Consider the following 22,371-nt stretch of genomic DNA (forward strand, 5'->3'; position numbering starts at 1 on the left):
GACACGGGGCTTCTCCATAATATGCAATGTTATAATGTTATGTATATACTTTTGTTGTTAACTAACCGGGAGACCCTCTGATGCTCTGTAACCAACTGGGGGCGGAGGAGAGGTGCCGCCTTTTTATCTGTAGGTTCCTGTCCTTGATGGGCGGACCCCCTCTCTCCCTGGTGCTGTCATGGGTTCCGAGAAACACTGTTATTGGTGAGTAGCTAAGCTATTTTAATACATTGGTAGCACTGTGGGGTTGAAATTATTATTTTATCATTGCTAATACTACATTTCACGTTGGGGATGCATTGCTATGTTCGGCAGTGTTTTCCTCTTCTTTGTGCGCACTCTCGCACTGGTCCTCTGAACACGGTGGGCGTCACATGTGCATATTTAGAGAATCGCTCGCCGATAAGTGATACTGTGTCATTTTGATGAATGTTTAAGTTTTTTTTGTAACCACACAATGTTATGCAGTATGTAAAATCGGGGGGAGGTCACTGGACTGTAGGGAAGGTGACCTGACGGATGGACTAGTCAGAGAGAAGAAGGAAAGGTTTTCACAGTGAAGGTAGGTGTCCGTTATTACAGTGGGAAACAGCTAGGAAAGTGTAGTGGACGTGCAGTACCTGGGTTGACCATTAGAGGGCAGGGAGGAGTGTGAGCAAAGGACTTGACAGCAGCTTAGGGAACCGTTGGTCATGGGGGGCGGAGTTACAGGGAATCGGGTTTGGTATAAATACTGAGGGAGGGTTCCAGAAAGTTCCAGTCCCCAGGGGGAGCTCAAGTGTTAGGAAAACTGCGACAGTTTGGGCACTCTGAGGAAAGCCAAACCAGGGGGACTGAGGAGAGAGAACGTCAGGGGAGTGGTCCTGACAGGAATACCGCAATATAGACGAGACACAGAAGTTATTTTGACGAGGCACAGAGGTTACGGACACCGTTTTAAGGAAGACGTTGCGACCAGTGAAATTACTGTTGGTACGGGCCTAAGGCGGCCACAGTGACGGACCTGTCAAAAGCGTCAACAAGAGTGAAGGGGCGGGACGTATATATATGTCCCTGGTGAAAGTACGGTGTTCTGTGGAGTATTGTAACCGGTGAGTCTCGAAGGGAATTGCGGAGTGCTGTGAGGCTGTCAGGCGGACAGCGAGCGAATAAACTTGGACCTGTTGTACCCGAAAACGGCCTCTACTTGTCTCTGTTACATCTCTGTTACATCTCTGCGTGGTATAAAGAGGGACCACCCCCCCAGCTCGGCCCACTTCTACATTTGGAGGATCAGTGACACGTCATAAACAATCCAGATGAGTATGTAAGCAGAGCACCACATATAGCCCCCCCACAGGCTGCCCCAAAGCATGAAAATCTCATTAACTGAATATTACAAATACAGATAACACAACAACCACAAGACAGATTTCATCAACCAAGGTATCATTTTTTTCAGTATAACAACGCCAACCTGACAGTGTCTGTAGTTTAATGTGCACAATTCTGTAGACAGGTTCACTTTAAATGTTGGTTGTAATGTAACAAAATGGGTAAGAAGCAATGGGGGAAATAAACAAGTCACGGTAGTCTCCTATATACAGTGTGAGCCCTCACATAGCCTTCTATATACTTTGAGACCCTACATGGCTTCCTTTGGTACAGTATGAGCCCCCCCACATAGCCTCTTTATATACAGGTGCGCATTCCATCCACATATATATATAAAACAACAACAACACAGTCATCTCGCTCCCGTTCCCCTGGTGATCTGCTCTGGTCCCTGGAGACATTTATTTTTGTTGGCGGCGTGTATATGTTGGCGCCAGCATGATAACGTCATGGCACAGAAAAAGTAATGGGACCTCCCCTGGAGCTGCACAACCATTCACCTATTGCCTGCAGCAGACCTTCAGGGTAGGTCCCTGCCTGAGGATTGGTGACGCTTACAAAACTTTATCGTGATTGCAATCTGGATACCCCCCCCCTGGGCCCGAGCGCCCGTGCGGTAGCTTAGATTGCTTTCATTATAATTTGCCTATCTTCATGGCCCCCAACACCATGTTTTAGGCTTTCCTTGGCACTACATAGGTGAGAGAAATTGTGACAATTTCTGATACCTTGATAGTAATTCCATCTGCTGTGCAATACCAAGGAAATCCTGAAACAATGATATGGTGGGTATCATGAAGACGACGGCAGTCTGGGAAACACTGGTCTATGCTAACATTGACATGGTCAAACATGCGGAGCAGTCGCAGAACCTGCTCACAATTTCTTGATCTGTCACAAATTGTAGTTTACTATAACCGCGCCTCATAGAGCACAAGTTGGATGAATAGTTGCTTATTCTGAGAAGCTACAAAGCCAGTTTATTATTTGGATAAAGATCTCAACCCAACCGCTGTTCTCTTACTGTAGCGAACAGCTCTCTGCTGCCCCTTATTGTTCGGACAGTTGTGCAATTGATCAATTTATGGAAGAGGCCGCAGACTGTTTCCACTAATAGGCCAGTTATCGGAAAGCTAACAGTGAACGTATGGTATATACACCTCCGTTTCCAACGCATGGAATATGTGTATATACCCCCATATGGTCACCGCTAACTCCACAATGATCGAAGACTACTCGCGGTTGTGTTTACTGAAGGCCTGTGTGACGACTCCTGGAGTAGACCCTCTGGGTTGTGGCATCAACCCTCCCAGGGCGAGCTGACCTAGTGAGGACCACCCCCTATACAAGGAGTGTCAGGGGCGAGCCCAAGGGGGTAAAGTACCATGACTGCTGGCACCAGGTGGCTGGCTCATAGGAGACACGAGTGAGTGTGTCTGTAGGAACGTGCAAAGCGTGGACACGGACACGCAGGGTGCAGGGCTAGTGTAAGGAGGCATGGAGAGTACAGGAGAATACAAGGCGTGTTCACGGGAGTGTGCTAGATACAGGATGGTGCAAGGCGGGTACACAAGAGCATGTATGGCGTGCACAGGCTAGCATGCCCTATTGCGAACAAAGCAGGGCGTATGCAAAGGAGCATGTCAGAGTACAGAGTTAGACAGAACGTACGCAGAGAAGTATGTCATGGTGCAAGGCTAGGCTGAAGGTGTGCCAGGAGGCCCAACAGCGTACAGGTATGGAGCATGTACCAGGAGGCACAGCAGAGCACTAGTCACATTACAGGAACAGAGCATGTGCCAGGAGGCACAACAGAACACAAGTCAGAATACAGGAGCAAAGCATGTGCCAGAAGGCACAACAGAGCACGAGTCAGAATACAGGAGCAAAGCATGTGCCAGAAGGCACAACAGAGCACGAGTCAGAATACAGAACCGAGCATGTGCCAGGAGGCACAACAGAGTATGAGTCAGAATACAGGGACAGAGCATGTGCCAGGAGGCACAACAGAGCACGAATCAGAATACAGGGACAGAGCATGTGCCAGGAGGCACAACAGAGCACGAATCAGAATACAGGGACAGAGCATGTGCCAGGAGGCACAACAGAGCACAAGTCAGAACACAGGGATAGAGCTTGTTCCAGGAGGCACAACAGAGCACAAGGCAGAGTACAGGGATAGAGCATGTGCCAAGAGGCACAACGGAGCACAAGGCAGAGGACCCGAATACAGCGCACAGCCCAGCAAAGACAAAGCAGACCAAGCCAGGAAGCACAACAATAATCAGGCACCTTCCCATAGGAAGAGGTGGTCTGATATAGCACATGATCACCAGGAGTTCCGGGTCAAGTCCTCCAATACCATAGAGAGGACAGGCCCGGAGGCAGAGCTGAGAAGAGCGCGTGCGCACAAAGAACATGGTGCAAACATGGAACTAAGTAAGAGAGGTGCGGCTCCGGAAGAGGTGATGTCCGGACCGAGGTCCCGCCCCCAGGTGAGAGCGGCGTGACAGCCTGGTTCCGGTTTTGATAGCGTATAGCTGTGGGGTGCAAGTTACAGAACAAAAGGAACAGAACTAATAAATTTTACATTTAATCCAAAATGATAGGCAGACGATAGGCAGTATTTATAAAAAATATCCAGAAGATTTTACAAATGGGACAAATCTACATAAAAGGATAAAACAAAAGAAACTTGCGACACTGACCACAGAGATGGCTCAGCTAGCAAAGGAGAGCTCTCGATTGTAGACGTTCCGTGAAAGGGATTCATGCGTACACCGAAGTGTATCTCTCTACATGAATACAGATCATAATTCGGCTTGAACTTTTATCAGCATATAAGTTACACGCATACACTCCCCCTTGATGACCTCACGCTTACATAGTTACATAATTAGATAGGTTGAAAAAAGACCTAGGTTCATCATGTTCAACCTTTCTCCATCAAGTGTTCATTTTGTCACTAACTTAACTATAACACGCAATGTTATGTGTATTGAGGAAATCGTCCAGCCCTTTTTTAAAAGCTGTTATAATTGCTGCCATTACTGCCTCTTGTGGTAGGGCATTCCACATTCTGACTGCTTTAACTGTAAAGAACCCTTTCCTATTTAGCTGTCTGAATCACCTTTCTTCCACCCATAATGAGTGCCCCCTGGTCCTTGGAAGGAATAAGTAATTTTATTAAATTCACATTTTGAGATATCTTCCCTCCTGACGACTGCAGAAGTTCCAGTTCACCGTCATGTTTTTTTATCAGGATTTTTCATTTCCCCGGAAACTAAACATGACATGATTGTTGTCAGTTATATGTCCACAATTGATTTGGGGCTTATAGATGGGTGTTACAGTTATGAGACAACATGCACCTTCTTCGCTGATTCTTCCTGAAACTGAAAATGTATGTTCCATCACTATCAGATCAATAGGAATTCCAATATTTCTAACTCTCTTCAGATACATACGTCTGGGGTCAATGTATAGCATTTCCCTGAAGGGAACAATGTATTTCCTGTAAGAAGAAAGATGATCTCAGAACCGCTAGGATGCGTTGAAGTGTTCCTGAGTTATTACCTCATAAAAGGACACTGGTCAGAATTGCAAAAATTGGCCAGGTCATTAAGGTCAAAATAGGCTGGGTCATGAAGGGGTTAAACATTGAAAATTGCAAAATTTTCAATTTTTTCACAAATACATGCAAGTCATATTGAACAAAGTTTACCACTGTCATGAAGTACATTATGTCATGAACAAAACAATCTCCGAATCGGTGGGATCCGTTGAAGTGTTCCAGAGAGATATTACCATATAAAGTGACCCTTGTCCGAATTAAAAATTTTGACCTGGTCATGAAGGTGAAAACAGGCTTGGGGGAGGAGGGGGGGATGATGCGGTTAATATACTCACACTACATTAACTGCATGTGCACACATTAAAAAAATAAATGCCTGGCTGCGGATACAGAAAGAAAATGAACTTCTCTTCCCTGCATTGCCCCAATGACTGTAAGCTAGCAATTAGTCACTGCTTACTTTACATTGATTGCACTGTAATCACTCCCTGGTAATCTGATTGACAGCTAGATCTGCACATACACACTATGGAGGAAACTGTCATTTAAAGGGCTGTAGAGTCATTACCGATTACTCACTGTATAGTGAGCGATGACCTTATCTAATCCCTTATGACTCGAAACAGGTGGCTACAGGGAGGATATAAGTAGTTTTCTCACTGTAGCTGCTCTACCAGCAAGGTTGCAAGGCAGTGTGTTATCATTTACCTGCAGATTACCCTATATCTCTAGGTAAATAGTGTATTTGGACATGACCGTTTTACTTTAAGCACCTTTCGGCCTAAAACATAGAGGTTATGCAGGAACATTTGTCGAGGCACACAGAATCCCTGTGACTCTGCTTGGCAGAGCAGTCGATAAAGTGTATGCTTCCATTATGATGTCCAACCCATACATCACCATGACAACAATCATCTCTCCTAGCAATGCTTCTAATACAGAATACATCTGTAACTAATAATAAAAAATCCTTCAAAACATTGTTAGAGCCATGGAGGTTGTGAAATGGTTTGTGCATGAGATATGGAGTACATTTATTAGAAAATGTTGATGCGTGTTTATTTTTAAGGTGCAAGCTACAAATGACCCCTGGTCAAGCTGGAATCCACCAAAGCCTTCTGCAACTAATAGTTCAAATGATCCATGGGGTACAAGCCAGCAAAACTCTACATCAAATAACTGGGATTCTGCATTTGGTCATCCACAGGCCTACCAGGGTCCAGGTGAGAAGAATTTTATTTATTTATTTTACTCATTTATATAGCGCCATTAATTCCACAGCGCTTTACAGACATTATTGGCACTGTCCCCGATGGGGCTCACAATCTAAACTCCCTATCAGTATGTCTTTGGAATGTGGGAGCAACCCACGCAAACACGGGGAGAACATACAAACTCCTTACTCATTTATATAGCGCCATTAATTCCACAGCGCTTTACAGACATTATTGGCACTGTCCCCGATGGGGCTCACAATCTAAACTCCCTATCAGTATGTCTTTGGAATGTGGGAGCAACCCACGCAAACACGGGGAGAACATACAAACTCCTTAGTCATTTATATAGCGCCATTAATTCCACAGCGCTTTACAGACATTATTGGCACAGACCTCGATAGGGCTTACAATTTAAATTTCCTATCAGTATGTCTTTGGTAATGAAGTAATGTGGTAATGTAATGGCAATGGTAATGTGATATTCATATGAATCTGTGTTTTTAAGGCACATTTAAATATTAGATAACAAAATTGCTTTATCTATTGCAATAACATGGAGTAGATTAGCTCATAGTATAACTTTCTTCTGAGTAGATCACAAACAACTTTTACTTCAACTTGCTTTATTCTTTTCGTCTAAATAATGGAACCTGACAGACCACATTAAAAAACAATATTGTCTGTCATCTTATGGATTTCTACACTGTCATTTTCATTTTTGTGCTTTCATGACTGAACACAGAAAAAAATTAATAGAGCAGATGTCAACTCAGCCTTTAAGTGGGGATCATTTTTGCGGTCTTGGTGCTCGTGGCTATAAGTTTCCAAGCTATGCAATAAATATAAAGCTGTATGCAACTGGAAAATGCAGATAAACAGCTTCATATGCCATCTACTTTCAGAAACATTACTGGATGCAAAGTATATTGTGCATCCTATTCCAGGAAAAAATAAAGCTCTGGAGTATCTTGGTCTCCCACTGGCACCAAATATAACCATCATTGATTTGCTTGAGCTGTCAGTTCCCCCAGTTTATTTTGATTTTTGTAATAGATCATGTTTTTCAAGCTTTTTGAGATTCAATAGGGCTAGGAACCTGTACAAGATCATTCTTTACAGGGCATGGTCTCTGCTTAGGAAGGAGAATTGAGGCCTACTGTAAGGTTTTTGAACATTTTAACCATTTTCCTAAGTTCCATTAAAGAAATTCTCCCATCTGGGATATTTATTACAAATTCATTGGATAAGCCATAAATGTTTAGCATACGGAGGTTCCTTATCTACCTAAGGAACAGAGCTACTTTATGTGCTGCTGTCAGTAGAAAGATGGCTGTGATCTCCTTTAATTTTTGTAAGAGTTTGGAAACTGCCACACCTATGCCCTGCAGGTTTCAGATCTCCCATGCAAATGATGCCAAGAGCAGCCCATGTTTGCCACCTCTTCATTTATTGTGATGGGGTGGGGCACTGTACTAGAGATAGATATGAGTTCTAACAGCTTTTCTTTGTTGGAACTTTGTGGATATGCTATGAACATGCAAAATGGGAACAACTCATTAGATTAGATTTGACACCAGTGTGGAGTATGCCATCGTCAGTGGAGTATGGGGACAAGCTAATAGGAACGCTCAAAGAATATGGCAAACAAATAGAATGTGATGTGTTCTTAAGAGGAGCACATACCCCAACCCCACCCCACCGCTGTGTGCGCTTTCTCGCCCAGTATTGATTGATGGCTGGATGCTGTGCATCTTTGTATATTTCAAATCATGAGCAATTACGTGGAATTAGTACAGAAAATAGTAAGATTTGTTCTGCAGAACATGGCAGTGGTTATTCTTTATGTACACTGATCACATCCGGCCTCTGTTGGCACTACAAACAATGGATTGGTAGGGTGGCAGGTGGTGGATCACATCCTCTATCTGTAGTCGGTGACCTATCTTACAGATAGATCATTAAAATCAAAGTGGTGGCATACCGTTTTAAACTATAATACCGATTTTAAATTATATATGACTGATTACAAAAAATGTTCACTTTGCATTATCTTTCTGACTTCTTATCTCTGCTAACCCTCCCAATGACTTGGTGTAATTAAGAGAACGTCTGCATCTGTATGTCATTTAGAGATATAAAATTGTTATTTTGTCTTACTACATGATTTAAATTAATATATTTATATTCTTATTTTTATTAGGAGCTGTTGATGATGATGAGTGGGATGATGACTGGGATGAGCCAAAATCCTTTCCCCCAGGTTACCTTGGCTACAAAGATTCAGAAGGCTCAGAAGCAGGAGCAGCCCAAAGAGGATTAGGAAAGCAAAGCTCTATGAAGATACCTCTTAACAAGTACATGACTTTTTCCAAAAGACATTGAGTAGATAATATATGACTTATACTACATTCCGTGAACTACGATTAGAGCTAATTTGTAAACCAGAAGTACAGGGTCAGTGAACACATCATTCACCAAAATAAAAAATTTTTCCCTTCACCCATGACAGCACCACATAAGAGAGGGATCCGCCCCGCCAGGACAGGAACCTACTGAAACATAAGGGGCGGCACCTCTCCCCCGCTTCAGTTGGGTTCCTGTCCTGGAAAGGAATCCCTCTGACAGCGGCGGTGCCTGTCAGGATGAAAAGACCCAGGGCAGTCCCGGCGTGTAAAATCTGCAGGGCTGACTTACCTACGACGCCGGCCGTCGGCAGCTGGTAGCGTAGTCCCCGGGGTTTTGCCTGATTCGGGCCCCGGGTTCGTGCGGGCACGTCCCGATGTCCTCCCTTCGGAGGTTCCTCCACGTGCCGCCCTCCCCCTGCGCGCGCCCGTTCCTTCGCCTGCATGCAGGGGAAGCCGGGGGCGGAGACCGGCGTCTGACGTCAGCGGCGCAGAGGATTCTGGGAGCGCGACCGCTGACGTCATCAGGACGCGACGGTCATGGCGCCGGCCAGGAGAAGCGGCTGACGGTCGCGGGGGGGAGGGGTAATGAGGGGCTCACTCACCGATAAAAGGAGCAGAAGCGGCTGCAGGGGTGACAATGGCGTCTCAGGAGGATCGCTCACCGTCCCCATTGTCCCTGCCCACATCGCAAGCTTCTGGTCGCAAGAGCCGCTCGAGCGGCAAAAGCAGCAGCCGTCCAAGTCACCGATCGAGGGATTCCTCGAGGTCAAAAGAGCGCAGAGCGCACGCTCCTTCGCAGCCCCAGAGCCCGGTATCAGTCTTTCCTGGGTGGTGAGTGATCTCCGTGAAAGTTAGACAATATTATAATAGGCCTTCCTATGTCTTTTTTTTATTAGGGAGGCAAAAAAAAGCTATAAGCAAAAAGAAAAATAGAGAATGTGCCATATGCCACAGCCCTTTAGCGAAAGACTACCAAAAGGACTTATGTGTCAGCTGTATCCAGCGGACTATGGCCGAAGAGGTGCCGAGCCTGGCAACAAACCTCAGATCGATAATAAAATCTGAGGTACAGGGCTCACTTAAAAAATTATTAAAAAAGAAGAGTAAGAGTAGGAAAGCCTCCCCGAGTTCCTCGTCAGGCTCCTCTTCTTCGGAGTATCAAGTTGAGCACGGGTCATCTTCATCCTCAGACAGTGATACGGGGGGCAGACCTTGCTTTCCCGTAGAAGATACGGACGCTCTCCTTAAAGCCATCAGATCCACTATGGGCCTGCAGGAGGAGAAGGTAGAGAGATCACTGGAGGATGTAATGTTTGGCGGCCTGCAAGAAAGGAAGAAGCGTACCTTTCCGGTCAATGACAAGGTTCAGGCCCTAATCGAGAGAGAGTGGAAGAAACCGGAGAGGTCAGGTAGCCTTCCCTCCTCTTCAAAGCGAAGATACCCCTTTGAGGCTAAGGACACGGACGTCTGGGACAAGGTACCAAAGATTGACGTGGCAGTGTCTAGGTCTTCTAAGAAGTCGGCCCTGCCCCTGGAGGATTCAGGGGTTTTGAGAGATCCCTTGGATAAAAAAGCGGACTCATACCTAAGGCACACTTGGGAGGCAGCGGCAGGGGGTCTGAAACCAGCAATAGCCGGCACCTGCACAGCTCGGTCATTAATGGTCTGGTTGCAACAACTTGAAGAGAAATTAGTCTCCAAAGTACCAAGAGAGAAAATATTAGGAGAAATGTACCTGCTACACGGAGCTGCCGCCTTCTTGGCTGACACCTCCGCCGACTCGATGAGGTTAACGGCAAGAGCAGCGGGGCTATCGAACGCCGCAAGACGGGCGTTATGGCTCAAAGGCTGCCCTGGGGTCATTCAATCTAAAGCAAAATTATGCTCGTTACCATGTGATGGGCAGTTCCTGTTTGGAAAAAACCTGGATGACATCCTGGAGAAAGCCGGTGATAAAAAGGGCTTCCCCAGATTCATGGGTGATCAAAGGAGACCGCCCTTTCGGAGGGGAAGGTTCAATCGAGGCCGTCCCCCGGGAGAGCGGAAAAGGTGGGACGACAAGAGGAAAAAAGAACCATGGTTCATGTTTGGGGGGACTACCTCAACTGCCAAAAAATCCCTGCAATGACACCAGCCCTCCTGTGGGGGGAAGATTGAGGCTCTTTTCCCAAGAATGGGAGAAAATATCGGCCAACAATTGGATTCTGAACATTATAAAGAATGGCCTAAAAATCCCCTTCTTCCAGCATCCAAGAGCTTCATTTGTGGTGACCCCGTCAGAAAAGAACCAGGAGAGCAATCAGCCATAGAAACAGAAATCTTAGGACTGTTGGAGAAACAAGTTCTGATAGAGGTCCCAAAAGATCAAGAGAGAAGGGGGTTCTATTCTCCCCTCTTCCTAATAAAAAAACCCGACCTTTCCTTCAGAACAATAATAAATCTCAGGCGCCTCAATCAATGGATCATGAACCAAACATTCAAGATGGAATCAGTGACTTCGGCCATAAAGCTGTTACACCACAACTGCTTCATGGCCGTAATAGATTTGAAGGATGCCTATTACCATATCCCGATGCACCAAGAATACCAGAAATACCTGAGGGTAGCCCTATACATCCAGGGCGACCTCAGGCATTTTCAATTTACAGCTCTTCCGTTTGGCATCTCCATAGCGCCAAGGATTTTTACAAAGGTAATAGCGGAAATGACAGCTTTCCTTCGAATCCACAATGTGATTATGGTGCCTTACTTGGACGATTTTCTGGTCATTGGCAATTCAGAACATCACTGCGCACATCAGGTAGAGAAAATAACAGAGACCCTGCAAAAACTGGGTTGGATGGTAAACTTAAAAAAATCAAAACTTCAACCCCTAAGGAAACAGACATTTCTAGGTTTCGTCTTGGACTCCGACCGTCAAGTTTGTCTCTTGCCAGAGAAAAAACTAGAGAATGTGAGAGAAATGACCCTTACGGCAATACAGCACTCTCACATGACCCTAAGAAGGGCAATGTCCCTGTTGGGCACGCTAACAGCCTGTATCCCGGTGGTCAACTGGGCACAGTTTCATACCCGACAACTGCAGGCGGAAATCTTGTCAGCCCAGAGACGATTGAAAGGGCGTTTAGAAGGGAAGCTGGAACTTTCCGAAAGGGGGAAAAACTCTCTCACTTGGTGGCTAGACGGCACAAATTTAGCAGGGGGAACTTTGTGGCACAGGCCCGTGTCCGATGTAATATTGACGGACGCAAGCTCCTCGGGATGGGGGGCACACCTGAGAGAACATATAGCCCAAGGGTCCTGGGGTCACATAGAGCGGAAGGCTTCCTCCAACTTAAGAGAGTTGAGAGCGATAAACAGAGCCCTAGAGGCATTCATTCCCACGTTACAGGGTCAAAACATCCGAATTATGTCAGACAACAGGGTGGCAGTGGCGTATGTCAACTACCAGGGAGGGACAAGGTCAAACTCCCTAATGGACGAAGCCAAAAAAATCTTCCTCAAAGCAGAACAACATCTAACCTCCCTAACGACCCTACATATCAAAGGGACAGAAAATGTTCAAGCCGACTTTCTAAGCCGCAACAAGTTAAAACAGGAAGAGTGGGCCTTAAATCGTGTAATATTCCAGAGGATAGTACAGTTATGGGGGCAGCCAGTGATCGACCTCTTTGCCACCAAAAGCAACCGGCAAGTGAGGAGGTTCTGCTCATTAAACCCAGGGGAAAACCCGTGGGCAGTAGACGCTCTACAAATCCCGTGGCCGTTCAAACTGAGCTATGCCTTTCCCCCAGTAGCGTTAATCCCGGCAGTGGTAAAAAAGATAAGAGACGAGCAAGCCAGAGTAATTCTCATAGCCCCGTTCTGGCCAAAAAGACCGTGGTTTTCACTACTACAAATGATGTCTCTCTCGGACCCATGGGTACTGCCAGAAATTCCAGATTTATTAGCTCAGGGGCCGATATTCCACAAACAAGTCAAGGGGCTCCATCTGACGGCGTGGAATTTGAGAGGGCACTTTTGAGAGATAAAGGGTTTTCCCCGGGGTTGGTGACTACTCTAATGAAAAGTAGAAAACCAATAACAACCAACATATATGGCAGGACGTGGAAGAAATTCCTACAATTCCTGGGAAAACCGTTAGGTCAAGAACCTCCAATCGAGTCCATCTTGGAGTTCTTGCAGGCAGGCCTAGAGCTAGGCCTGGCGGTTAATACCCTCAAGGTACAGGTTTCAGCGCTGGGGGCATTATACAATTGCAATATAGCGGCAAACAGATGGGTAGCCAGGTTTATAAAATCTTGCCACAGATCTAGGCCAGTTTCCTTACCGAAAATAGCTCCATGGGATCTAAATCTGGTACTGGAATCCCTTACGAAGGAGCCGTTTGAACCCATACAGCAGATTTCAACTAAAAATCTCACCCTTAAAACCATCATTCTGGTAGCTCTAACGTCGGCACGTAGGGTTAGTGACTTGCAGGCCCTTTCAGTCAACCCACCATATACCCAGATATACCAGGATAGGGTGGTTATGAGAACAGACCCTGCTTACTTGCCGAAAGTAGTAACTAACTTTCACCGAAACCAAGAAATTGTCCTCCCTTCCTTTTGCGAGAATCCGAAAAACCCAGGGGAGGAAAAATTTCATAGCCTAGACGTTAAAAGAACCCTAGTAGAGTATATGTCTATAACCAGCCAGTGGAGGAGGTCCCAGTCCCTATTTGTAGCCTTCCAGGGTGCTAGGAAAGGTTATGGAGTGTCAAAGGGGACTATTGCCAGATGGATTAGGGAGGCCATTAGTGTAGCCTATTCAGCTAATGGCGTCCCGGTTCCTGACGGCATCAAGGCTCATTCCACCAGAGCCGTGGCGACCTCCTGGGCTGAGAAAGCAGAGGTATCAATAGAGCAAATTTGTAAGGCCGCTACCTGGGCCTCACCCTCAACTTTCTTTAGACACTATAGACTAAATCTATCCTCCTCGGCTGACTTGACCTTTGGTAGAAGGGTGCTGCAAGCGGTGGTCCCTCCCTAAGGTGTTCGAAGTATCCAGAATCTCTCATGTGGTGCTGTCATGGGTGAAGGGAAAACCACCATGGTTACTTACCGGTAGCCGTTTTTTCCGGAACCCATGACAGCACCCGTATATTTCCCCCCCTTTTTCACCGTTTGGGTGTGCACAATAGTCGGGTGTATTTGTGTGATGTGGTGTTGGATAAATATGTAACTAACCGGGAAGTCCTCTCAAATGCTCTGTAATCCAACTGAAGTGGGGGAGAGGTGCCGCCCCTTATGTTTCAGTAGGTTCCTGTCCTGGCGGGGCGGATCCCTCTCTCATGTGGTGCTGTCATGGGTTCCGGAAAAACCGGCTACCGGTAAGTAACCATGGTGGTATCCATGCTGTAATAGGGAACCTTTCCCTGCCATATTTTACATTTTTTTTTTAGATTTCACGTTAAATTGTGCCTCTCTTTTTTGATGTCACAATCTGTGTCTACCACACTGTTTAGCCTGCTCAGAAATGGCTCCACTCCAATAATATATATATTTGAAATTTTGCTGCTCCGTAGTGAAGGTTCTTTAACTTCTTTTATCACCATGTTGGTTTTAGGTTCAGTTTTAAGTCATTTCTGACAGTTACTAAGCTCCTTACTATTGGAAAAATGGAACTTAGCACGCTTAGGCGGCCTGCGCTACGGGAATGAATAGCCTTGGCATTCCAAAACGGTTTTTATTAACACCCAATGCGTTTCTGTGCCAAACTGGCGCCTTTCTCAAGGTATAAAAACGTTTTTTGTACCTTGAGAAAGGTGCCAGTCTGGTGCAGAAATGCCTTGATATTAATAAAAGCTGTTTTGGAATCCCATGGCTCTTCATTACACACTAAAGATGCTTTTTATTGCAAAAACTAGTTTTTGCATCATCATATTTAGACAGCTATAATTTTTCCATATTTCAGCCAACAGTCATGCGATGGCTTGTTTTTTGCAGGACGGGTTGATGTTTTATTGGTACCATTTTTGGGCTCATGCCAGTTTTTGATCGCCTTCTATTACGATTTTTGGGAGGTAGAATTAGCAAAAATCAGGAATTGTGTTTTGTTTTTATACTATTCCGCGTGTGGTCAAATTGGTAAGGCAGCTTTATTCTTCAGGGCCAGTACGATTACAGCAATACTCAATTTATGTTTTTATGTTTTGGCGCTTTTACCCAATAAAATCTATTTTATAGAAAAAATAATTATTTTTGCATCACTTTACTCTGAGAGCTAAAACTTTATTTTTCCGCTTATGAAGCTGTAGGAAGGCTTGATTTTTGTGGGACAAGATGACGTTTTCATCTGTATCATTTATTGCATATTTTGTTCAGCGGTATGATGATAAAGCATTTGTTTTTCCGCATTTATTTTTTTACAGTGTTCACTGAATAGGTTAACTAGTGGGACATTTTTATAGTTTGGGTCATTTCAGGCGCGGCAATACCAAATATTTGTACTTTTTTTTTTAAACATTTATTAAATGTATTTATTGGAATATATATACAGGGGTTGGACAAAATAATGGAAACGCCTAACGTTTTGGCATCATAATCTTCGAACATGTTATAAACATGCAAACCATGACATGGTAATGTTTTGTAGTTCATTATTTGTATTATGTGATATGTGTATGTAAATTAACTGTTTGTTTTGCAGAATTGTAAGAACATTGATGAGAACCTGATACCAATGGCAGACCTCTCGGATTTTCAAAGAGGCCAAATTGTTGGTGCTCGTATGGCAGGTGCTAGTGTAACAGAAAGTGCCCGAATGCTTGGCGTGTCAAGAGGTACTGTCTCCAAAGTAATGACTGCGTTTGAAAGAGAAGGAAAAACGTCCGCAGAAAGCACAGGTCCGGCCGAAAGTTGAAGTTGACTGAGAGAGACTGTCGGACTCTAAAGCGAATTGTGAGAGAGGATCGTAAGACCACGGCTCCGAAAATCACTGCTGAGCTCAATGAACACCTACAGAACCCAGTTTCCACGAAAACTGTTCGTCGGGAGCTGCACAAATCTGGATTCCACGTAAGAGCTGCAGTTAGAAAACCGCTGCTCTCAATGACAAATGTTTCCAAGCATTTAGAGTGGTGTAGAAACCTCCAGAATTGGTCCCTCGAGCAGTGGAAACGTGATCTTCTCAGACGAATCATCGTTTACCCTATTTCCGACCTCCGGCCGAGTGTACGTTTGGAGACAGCCGAAAGAAGCATTCCATCCAGACTGCCTTCTCCCAACCGTAAAACATGGCGGAGGTTCTGTGATGATCTGGGGTGCCATTTCGTGGAGATCCGTCAGGCCAATGATATCCCTTCATGGAAGAATTAACAGCCGCGATTATTTAGGCATTTTGGGCGACCAAGTGCATCCTATGGTTCAAGTACTGTTCCCGGAGGGGAACGTCATCTTTCAGAATGATAATGCACCAATTCATACAGCTAGAATCGTTAAAGCATGGCACGAGGAACATTCTAATGAAGTTGAGCATCTCATCTGGCCCCCACAATCCCCAGACTTCAACATTATTGAGCATTTATGGTCGATTTTAGAGATTCAAGTTAGACGTCGATTTCCGCCGCCATCGTTGCTCAAAGAACTGGAGGGTGTTTTAACTGAAGAATGGGCTAAAATTCCTTAGGAAACATTTCATACCTTGTATGAATCCATACCTCGGAGAATTGAGGCTGTAATCGCCGCAAAAGGTGGACCTACACCATATTAAACTAACTTTTGTTGATGTTTCCAGGTGTCTCCATTATTTTGTCCAACATACATTTTATATATATATATATATATATATATATATATATATATATATATATATATATATATATATATATATATATATATATTCAAACAATGTAAAAAACATATAGCCAGCTCACCATAAAGGAGTTCCTCTTAATGCAATAGTCGGTGTTCACCTTATATTCTGCACGGATCCAGGCAGGGAGTATGCCCCAACAAATAGGAATATAAGAGAATTGGGATCCAGCAAAAAGATGAAAGTTCACCAGAATTATAAAATATTCTTCTTTATTTATCCATCAAATCATATAAAAAATATATGAGGAACTCCAAACAATTGGTAACATTCCAGCAAGGGACTACATGTTTCAGCACTATGTGCCTTCTTCACGGTCCTCTTTGAACTGAGCTCCAACACTGACAATATATCCTCCTTTGTGAAACATATTCAAATGACCCTTAATTAAAAGCAGTGAAATAAACCAGTTAAAAACACCTGAGTAAATGGTTGAAACTCAGTTCAAAAATATTGCTAGAAAAATACATATATTGAACATGTTTTATACATAGACCAATGATATAAACATTAAGTAATAAATCAACAGTGATATGGAATAACTGCCGCAAAAATAAAGAAATTTTTATATAAAAAAAAAAATGCATCATGTAGTAGGCGCGATCTAAGTATCAGAGACCATCACAAATATGACTCTCGAAAGAATAATATATTGGAGTAGGTTTAAGATAGAGATATAATCTTTAGAAACTAATGTAAGCACTCTATATATATAAAAAAAAAAAAAAAAAATTTTGATGTTTGCTTACTTAATATTGTGTAATAAGATCCATTCTACTATTCAATCTGTCAGGAACTCTAGTCTCTAATAAAAAGATCCACCTACTTTCTCTAGAGAGGATTTTACTTTTATAATCACCACCCCTACTTGGTTTTGTAACCACCTCTATTCCCCTAAAGGAAAAGCTTTTTAAATCTTTATGCACATTGGCAAAGTGTTTGGAAACCGCAGAGGCTCCTGCAATAGGCAAATTAACTGCATCCGACAAATGTTTTCGCATACGCTGTTTCAATGAATTAGTGGTGCAACCCACATATTGAAGTCCGCAAATATTGCAATCAATAAGATATATTACATTTTCTGTATTACAATTAATAAAAGAAAAAATCTCAAAGTTTTTTCCATTTTTTATAGAAGAAAATGTTTTCGTTTTAACAATATATTTGCAACACTTACAAATTTTTGCACCACAACCATAACAGCCTACACTTTTCATCCAATTTTGTTTCAATTTTTTGTCTGGATCAGTAAATAAGCTTGCCGTCAACATGGATCCTATAGTAGGAGCTCTCCTCGCAACAAATTTAATTGAATATTTTTTTAATATTTCTTTCAATTCACCACTTTGTTCTAAAATGGGTAAATGTTTTTTAATAATGGAGACTATTTCTTGATACTGTGGACTAAATTTAGTGCTGAAAACTATACCCAAATCATTGTTATGTTCTTTGATATTTTTATATTCCAACAATTCCTGTCTATTTAAATTGTCTACTATGCTCTCGCTCTTTTTAGAGACCAGTTTGGGTAACCCCTGGATTTTAATCTTTTTGCCAAAAATTCAGATTCTTTCATATAGGTATCTTTTTCTGTACTATTTCTTTTTGTTCGAATCAGTTCACCTGTGGGTATATTCCTAATTACATGGTTGGCGTGACATGAATTTGCCATCAATATACTATTCACAGCTGTAGATTTGCGATAAGGTTCCACCAACACTTTTTTACGATTTGAATCTATTTTCAAGGTCAAATCAAGAAAGTTAATTGACAGCTCATTCATGTGACATGTAAATTTGAGATTGAAACTATTATTATTTAAATATGAAAAAAAGGAAGATGCTAAATCCTTGTTCCCCCTCCACACAAAAACCAAATCATCAATGAAGCGTCCCAACCAAAAAATGTTATGTCTAAATGGATTGTTAAAATGAAAAATATACCTCTCCTCCCATACTGACATAGTTAAATTTGCTAAAGACGGTGAGAATTTGGCCCCCATGCTCACTCCCTGCATCTGCAAATAATATTTCTCATCAAAAATAAAATAATTATGAGTGAGCAAAAAATTAGTTGCAAGCAATAAAAAATGTTGAATTTCAAATGTATACTCACTGTATTTAGATAGATAATATCTGAGGCTCTCCAATGCAACAGAATGTGGAATTAATGGATATAATCCAATAACATCACATGAAAGCCACAGAAAATCATTCCCCCATTCTATTTTTTCTACCATGTTAATAGCTGCTTTGCTATCTCTCAAGTGACTAGGAGTTAAAGCCACCAGGGGTTGTAGATAATGATCCACCCACTCTCCAAGGCGTTCACTAAAAGATCCTATCCCTGAAACGATAGGTCTTAGTGGGGGAGGAAAAATTTCTTTGTGCACCTTGGGGAGTGAGTGGTAAATGGGTATAATGGGATGGTCACAATACAAAGCTTCACTCAATTTCTCTGAAATAGCTCCTGTAGATACACCTTCCTGCAAAATTTTTTTCATTTCCTTATTAAAAGGGAGAGTGGGATTTTCATTTAATTCCCTGTACACACTGGAGTTTCCCAATGCGGTTAAATTAAGTTTCTTATATAAACCCACATCCAGAATGGTAATTGATCCACCCTTATCCGACTGGACAATTTTTAGATCTTTATTCTTACTCAATTCCTGAAGAGCTTTATGCTCATGAAATGTCAGATTATGATGGGTCAGTTCCACTCTGTTATTTAATTCTACCAAATCCCTTTCCACCGCTTCTTGAAAAACATCCAGCATCGGAGGTCTAGATTTAAGTGGGTAAAATTTTGTATTTTTTACATGAAAAGAATCATTTAAATTAACCTGGTATTCTTTGGAGCTTTCAGATTCTAGTTGTCTCAAATTGTACAAACCCACCTGTTCCTCAAACGTAAGTGACCTTTTAACATCCCTATTTTCTACAGAACAAAAATTGTCAGTACCAATATTATCCCCAAAATGACATTTTAAGGTTAAACTACGTGCTAGACGATTGACATCCATCACTGTCATATACATTGAATTTACATGCCGGGGAAAAACCAAGTCCTTTTGACAAAAGTGAAAGTTGCGGTGCTGAAAGTATATAACTGGAAAGGTTGTAGACTGGTACAGTTACTTCTTCCGTTTCCGGAGTTTGTCCTGATAAGCCTGTTCTCTTATGGCGTCTTCCTCCTCTCCTTCTAATCCGTTTTTTGGTTTAGCTCCCTCTTTGTTGTAATTTCTTTGGTAAGATTTTTTTCTTTTTTCCATGCCTTTATTAGATGCACAAGCCACTGATGAATCTGAATAATCATCTGAAGTATCTCCAAAAGTAGTGTCCATATTTTCTTGAGTTTTTTGCTATGGAAGTGGATTACTGCAACACAAGACGCAATAAACTTGCCTTGATTTGATGGACTCTGAAAAGTCAAAAATTGTGAGATGTCTTGCAGAGGGATGCAGCAGTCTTGGAATTGCCAAACTTTGAAGCGTGATCACCGAACAATCAAGCGTTTCATGGCAAATATCCAACAGGGTCGCAAGAAGCGTGTTGATAACAAAAGGCGCAAAATAACTGCCCATGAATTGAGGAAAATCAAGCATCAAGATGCCATTTGCCACCAGTTTTGCCATATTCCAGAGCTGCAACGTTTCTGGAGTATCAAAAAGCACAAGGTGTGCCGCACTCAGGGACATGGCCAAGGTAAGGAAGGCTGAAAAACGACCACCTTTGAACAAGAAACCTAAGATAAAACATTAAGACTGGGCCAAGAAATACCTTAAGATTGATTTTTCTAAGGTTTTTTGGACTGATGAAATGAGTGACTCTTGGTTGGCCAGATGGATGGGCCCGAGGCTGGATCAGTAAAGGGCAGAGAGCTCCACTCCGACTCAGATGCCAGCAAGGTGGAGGTGGGGTACTGTTATGGGCTGGTATCATCAAAGATGAACTTGTGGGACCTTTTCGGGTTGAGGATGGAGTGAAGATCAACTCCCAGACCTACTGGGGGGCGTGGCTATGCCGTGAAAAAGAGAGGACGCTTGTAAGGAGAGCTCCTCATAATCCTGACAGATCCTGGTCCCTAGGCCCTTCTTCTGGCGGCTCACTTGCAGCTGACTGGACCCCCTTGGACACTGGGACCCCCTGGACGTTCCGTGGCAGGTCGGGAGACGGCTTCTGGGAGCGGGCGGCGGGGGAGATAAGAGCGGGCGGCTGACTCCCCACGAGGTGGCGCCGGGCAGTGAAGAAATCTGGCTGACAATCTGAGGGAGCGCGCGGTGAGTGCCCTGGAAAAACGGGCCCCGCGTGGTATCCCTCTCCTCCTATCTGCCCACTGTGCCGGATGGTGCCATTATTAAGGGAGGCTCTGTGCATCCTCCCTCACTGCAGCTGCCTCTGCGGGGCCCCCCCTCCCTCCCCGGGCCATAAAGATCTGAACTGCACCTAGTTGCCGTCCTTGTACTCCCTCAGGCGTCCCTCTGCAGCCTGATCCATTATTGACTGTTGCCGGCCCTGTTGTGGTCCCTATCTGCGGTGGGTAATGCTTGGATCGCACGCCTAAATTGTTTCATCAGAACACACTGCAGACAATCATGAGCCGACTTAAAGGGGCGGGAGCGGCGGAAAAATTGAAGGAGTTCGCTAGATCTGATCCCGCTGAAGGTGCGCGTCATAATAGGAGCACATCTTCTCAAGTTCAACGCAAAAATCGCCATTCTGGGCATGAGGAGGAGATGGAACAGGAGGAACTGACCCTTAGCCTGCATCAACTGCTCAGATGCTTGTTTATCTCATTGACCAGGACATCCCTGACGGAGAAAATTGAGGATGTCTATACGGAGGTGGGGAGACTCCGTCAGGATATGCAGGCCATGAGGGGACGCATCACGGAGGTGGAGACGAGGGTGTCTAAGGTGGAAGATACCATTACACCAATGGAGGCTAAATTGACAAAAGTGGCGGGCTCCATGAATGCTTGGAAGCAGAAGGCGGATGACATAGAAAACAGAATGCGCCGAAATAACATCCGTATTGTTGGACTGCCTGAGCGCTCAGAAGGTCAGCATCCTGAGCAGTTTCTGGAGGATTGGCTCAATTCTCCTCATATGTTCGCCGTTGAAAGAGCTCACAGAGTCCCTACAAGACCCCTGCCTCCGGGGGCTCCACTTCGACCATTCCTGGCATGCCTGCTCAACTGCAAGGACAGAGATCCCACTTTGCGTCTTGCACGCCTGAAAAGTCCTATCAAATTCAACAATGCTGTCGTTTCCGTTTTTCCGGATTTCTCCGTGGAGCTGCAGAAGCAGCGGGCACAGTTCTTCGAGGTCAAGAAGCGACTCAGAGATAGGAACATTATTTATTCGATGGTATATCCGGCCCGGCTCCAAGTTGTCCATGAGGGTTCCTCCGTATTTTTTACAGATCTGGTGGAGGCGACTGAGTGGCTGCGGTCCCATGGGGGATCCCCTGCGAAGGAGTCCTAATGTGGCGGCTGTTACTTCAGATTTCCTCAATTGACGGTCTAATTGGAGCTCTCCCGGCGAGTTCCCAGATGCCAGCTATACCGGACGCTGTACTCAGTGATGGTATCCCCTTGTTTAATTTTTGATGAGGGCGTAGGACTGTACGCCTATGTTATTAGGTTCCTGTTTTGTTTTTTCTTTTTCAAAAGTTTTAATTTTTATAGTTGTTTAGATGGAGGCCGCAGCCGACGCCAAATTCTGTTATCTGTGTGGGCTCTCTGCACCGGGATCGGGCACCATTATGCACCATATCCAGATGTGGGGAAATGGGTTCTGAGCTGATTTGTATGACCTGGTTGTAAGAGGCGTAAAAACCCCTCGGAAGAAAATTAAGGTGTTCTCACAGATCAGACAACATCACCGTCCTCACATTGTGGCTCTGGCAGAGACGCACCTGACCAGGGATACGGTTCGGTAGGT

The 22,371-nt window shown here is 44.0% G+C and overlaps 1 protein-coding gene across 4 annotated transcripts in view; it reads left to right on the forward strand.

The window, feature by feature from the left end:
- Positions 1–22,371, forward strand: part of SNX9 (sorting nexin 9) — a 555,224-nt gene that overhangs the window by 257,185 nt on the left and 275,668 nt on the right. For all 4 annotated transcript variants that reach the window (XM_073585703.1, XM_073585704.1, XM_073585702.1 and 1 more), the window contains 2 exons: positions 6,018–6,171; positions 8,366–8,519. In XM_073585703.1, coding sequence (XP_073441804.1) covers positions 6,018–6,171; positions 8,366–8,519 — 308 coding nt within the window. The remainder of the gene's footprint in view (positions 1–6,017; positions 6,172–8,365; positions 8,520–22,371) is intronic.

This window comes from Dendrobates tinctorius, unplaced genomic scaffold (assembly GCF_039654945.1).
Source record: "Dendrobates tinctorius isolate UK_male_01 unplaced genomic scaffold, ASM3965494v1 ptg000087l, whole genome shotgun sequence".
Lineage (NCBI taxonomy): Eukaryota > Metazoa > Chordata > Amphibia > Anura > Dendrobatidae > Dendrobates > Dendrobates tinctorius.